General features: G+C 61.2%; 1 protein-coding gene across 1 annotated transcript; it reads right to left on the bottom strand.

Moving 5' to 3' along the window:
- Positions 1-565: 565 nt before the first annotated feature.
- Positions 566-2,527, bottom strand: LOC115242804. The gene has a single exon (XM_029819344.1). It carries the CDS (start codon positions 2,525-2,527, stop codon positions 566-568), a length of 1,962 nt encoding a protein of 653 aa, XP_029675204.1.
- Positions 2,528-3,647: the final 1,120 nt, after the last annotated feature.

Genomic DNA, 3,647 nt, shown 5'->3' with positions numbered 1-3,647 from the left:
TGGCGGTGCGCACAATGACGACCCGGGTGACCCCGTCTTCCCCGGGATGCACGCGGTCGATCCTGACAAGGGGCCACTTATTCGGCGGCGTTGTCTCGCTACTTAGGAGGCACAGTCGGCCTTCGCGTACTTCCTCGTCGGCTTTGCACCATTTCGGCCGGTGTGTCAGCGAATGGAGATACTCACGGGACCACCGGCTCCAGAAATGGTCCCGCAGCTGTTGCAGATGCTGCCACCGGGATAATCTCGTCGTAGTTTCTAAAGCGAGGGACGGCTCCGGAACGGCGTTGAGTGCCGTGCCAACGAGGAAGTGGCCGGGGGTAAGCGCCTCCAGGTCTTTCGGGTCGTCGGACAAGGCCTGTAACGGACGCGAGTTCAGGCACGATTCGATTTGTGCTAACATGGTGGCCATCTCCTCGTACGTCAGTTTCGCGTCGCCGATGACGCGCCGGAGGTGGTGCTTCGCCGCTTTGACAGCCGCCTCCCAGAGTCCACCGAAATTGGGGGCCACCGGAGGATTGAAGTGCCATTCAATCCTCTCGGCGGCGAGACCTTCCGCGATACGCTAGCCTTCCTGGCCGCTGGCTGCGAAGAGCGCTCGCAGTTGTCGGGCGTCGACATCCACGAAGTTTGTGCCGCAATCGCTATAGACGGCTCGACATAGCCCCCGGCGCGCGATAAGCCGACGCAGCGCGGTCAGGAAGGCGTCAGCGGAATAGTCTGACGCTATATCGAGATGGACGGCGCGGGTGCTGTGACAGACGAAAACCACCAGGAAGGCCTTAGTAGCGCGCTGCCCTCGTCCCCCGGAGGTTCGTAGCCACATTGGTCTAGCGTAGTCGACCCCTGTGTGGAGGAACGGCCGAGCCGGTGTCACTCGAGGCCGCGGCAGGTCCCCCATGAGTGGCTGCGGGGTTGCCGCCCGCCATCGCAGGCACATTAAGCAGCGGTGGATACTGCTTTTGACGAGCGCCCGCCCGCGGAGAATCCAGTATTCTTGGCGGATGGAGCCCAGGGTCAGCTGCACGCTTCCGTGCAAGGTCCGGCGATGGTACGCCTTGATGACGAGGCGAGTAAAGGTTGATCCTCCAGGTAAGATGATCGGGTGCCTGGCGTCATAGGAGAGGAGAGCGCGCTTGATCCGACAGCCGACTCTGAGGATTCCCTGGGGGTCCCTGAAAGGAGTTAACCGGGTAAGTGTACTGCGTGTGGGCAGAGATTTGCCATTCGCGATAGCCGCTAACACCTCCTTGAAGTTTGCAGCTTGCATGACTCGGATCCAACTCAGGCGCGCCTCCTCGACTTCGGAGGCCCTAAGGACGCGCTGGACGGCAGGATTGGCCCGTACTTCGGGCACCAGCCTCTCCAAGGGTCGGCCTAGCCAGCGACGACACCAGGCCATGACCCGTAGTAGCCGAGGCAGGGCCAAGTACAGGTTCAGCATCTCGGGCTCCTGGCTTTTCTCCTTGATTGACGTAGCCGCGTGGCTCGAAGCGCGCTGCTCGGGAAGCTCGCTCTCGCCGTCACAGTCCCCAGCGGTCGTCCAGTCTCCTGTCTCCGTGCTCAGCCACGTCGGGCCGTGCCACCAGAGGGGGTGGTTTACCAACTCCTTCGGTGACAGCCCTCGTGAAGCGCAGTCGGCCGGGTTGTCTCGTCCGGGAATGTGGTGCCACACGGCATCAGGCAATGACGTTTGGATCTCCGAGACCCGGTTGGCCACATACGTCTTCCAGCCGGCAGGATGGCCGCGGATCCATCCGAGGGCTACTGTTGAGTCCGACCAAAGATGAATCGTGACGTCAGAGGTCTCCAAGACGCGGCCGATGTGGCCGACGAGCCGAATGAGCAGCGTTGCCGCATAAAGCTCCAGGCGTGGTAATATCACCTGCTTTAAAGGCGCGACCTTCGTTTTTGCGCTCAGTAAGGTGACTTCTACCTCTCCTTCCAAGTTTTCAGTTCGCAGGTACGCGACGGCCGCATAGGCCTTCTCGGAGGCGTCAGCGAAGCCGTGGATTTCCCGTCGGTAAGCAGTTCCGCCCGTGAGCCCACGGGGAACGCGGATATGCTCCAGGAAGGGAAGTTCGGTCTGGAATTCCTGCCACCTCTGCACATCGCCTTCAGGCAGTGGGGTGTCCCAGTCGACCCGTAGCAACCAAGTCGCTTGTATTATAATTTTGGCTCGCACTGTGGTGGGGGCGAGCCATCCCATCGGGTCAAACAGTCGGGCTGTCAATGACAGGACTGTTCTTTTTGTTACAGTCGATAACTGGAGCGGTGGTATTGAGAACGCAAACGAGTCCTCGTGCGGATGCCACCGGAGGCCCAAGGTCGAGTGGCTTTTCCCTGGCTGCCACCACCGAGGATCCCGCTGCAAGAGGTCCTCCGCCGGTAGGTCCGCGAGCAGAGCGGAAGAGTTCGCTGACCATTTCTTTAGGGGGAATCCGCCCGCCCTGCAAATCAAGGTGAGCTGCTGTTGCATCTCCTTGGCCTCAGCAATGGTTGGTGCTCCGGTCAGGACGTCATCCATGTAAACGTCCCGGCGAAGAACGTCAGCACCGAGTGGCCACTGGGAGGTTTCGTCGTCGGCTAGCTGACGGAGAGTGCGGATGGCTAGAAAGGGAGCACACGAGAGACCGTAAGTGACAGTATTGAGACGGTTTTCCCAGATATCGTCGTCCGGGTGGCGACGTCACCACAGCAGGCGCCCTACATAGATACGACAGTGCCGCTGCCACGGAAGAGATGGATGCTTGGTTCGTGCCTCCTCCCGCCTTAAATCTCCCCCTCGCTTCACTCGGCCAGCGCTGGCAGCAGGTTCGGTCCGATCCTCAGATGCCGATTGAGTGTCTCGCCCGTTGGCAGTTTGGACGAGCCGTTGAACACGACTCGCAATTTGATCGTGGTGCTCGCTTCCCGCATCACCCCGTGATGAGGGAGGTAGCAGCGTGGCTCAGGAGCGGCGTCCGCGCCCGGTGAGACCGACGTCATGTGCCGCAAGCTCGCGTACTGACTCATGAATTCAGCGTACAGTTCTTGGAACGAAGCCTCTCGGTCGAACTTGATCTCCATGTGCTTTAGCAGAGCCGCAAAGCCGCGCGACGTGTGCCGGTGAGGTCCGGTAGAGGCTCGATCACCGTGAGGCGCACCGTGTAGCACCTGTCAGGCCCTCGTAAATGCGTGCGCACGAAATGATCCTCGCACTCCTGCTCGTCCTTGGATATGGCGGTGGCGTTGATCGGCATGTCCTCCTGTTCCCAGAAGCGGCGCACCACGCTCGCGAGGTCGTCCTCAAGCCGGCACTGATGCGTATGCGCCAGTAAAGAGGTGGTTTCGCCGATCGCTCCCGACAGAATCCGCCCTAGCGTCGTTTTCTGCGCCAGCGGTTCGCGGCGCTCTCCCCTTCGTAGACCTTGGCAGAGGATGGCCGCGTGGACGTCGGCTCCGAGGAGAATATCGACTTGGTCAGCGGCGCTGTACTCAGGGTCAGCCAGCTCCAGGCCCTCCACATGCAGCCAGGTCCTCGTTCCGGAGTGCAGCCCGCCGGCGTAGACGGTAAGCCGCGGAAGCACAAGAGCGCTGACGAACGTCGCCGCTCCTCCGAGTCGCGGTGACAGCGAAAGCGCGACGCAACCTTTGGCTGTACCGGA

The sequence above is a fragment of the Formica exsecta genome, unplaced genomic scaffold (assembly GCF_003651465.1).
Source record: "Formica exsecta isolate Colony F162 unplaced genomic scaffold, ASM365146v1 scaffold634, whole genome shotgun sequence".
Taxonomy (NCBI): domain Eukaryota; kingdom Metazoa; phylum Arthropoda; class Insecta; order Hymenoptera; family Formicidae; genus Formica; species Formica exsecta.
The sequence above is the reverse complement of the archived record's forward strand: the minus strand, read 5'-3'. Positions and strand labels throughout refer to the sequence as shown.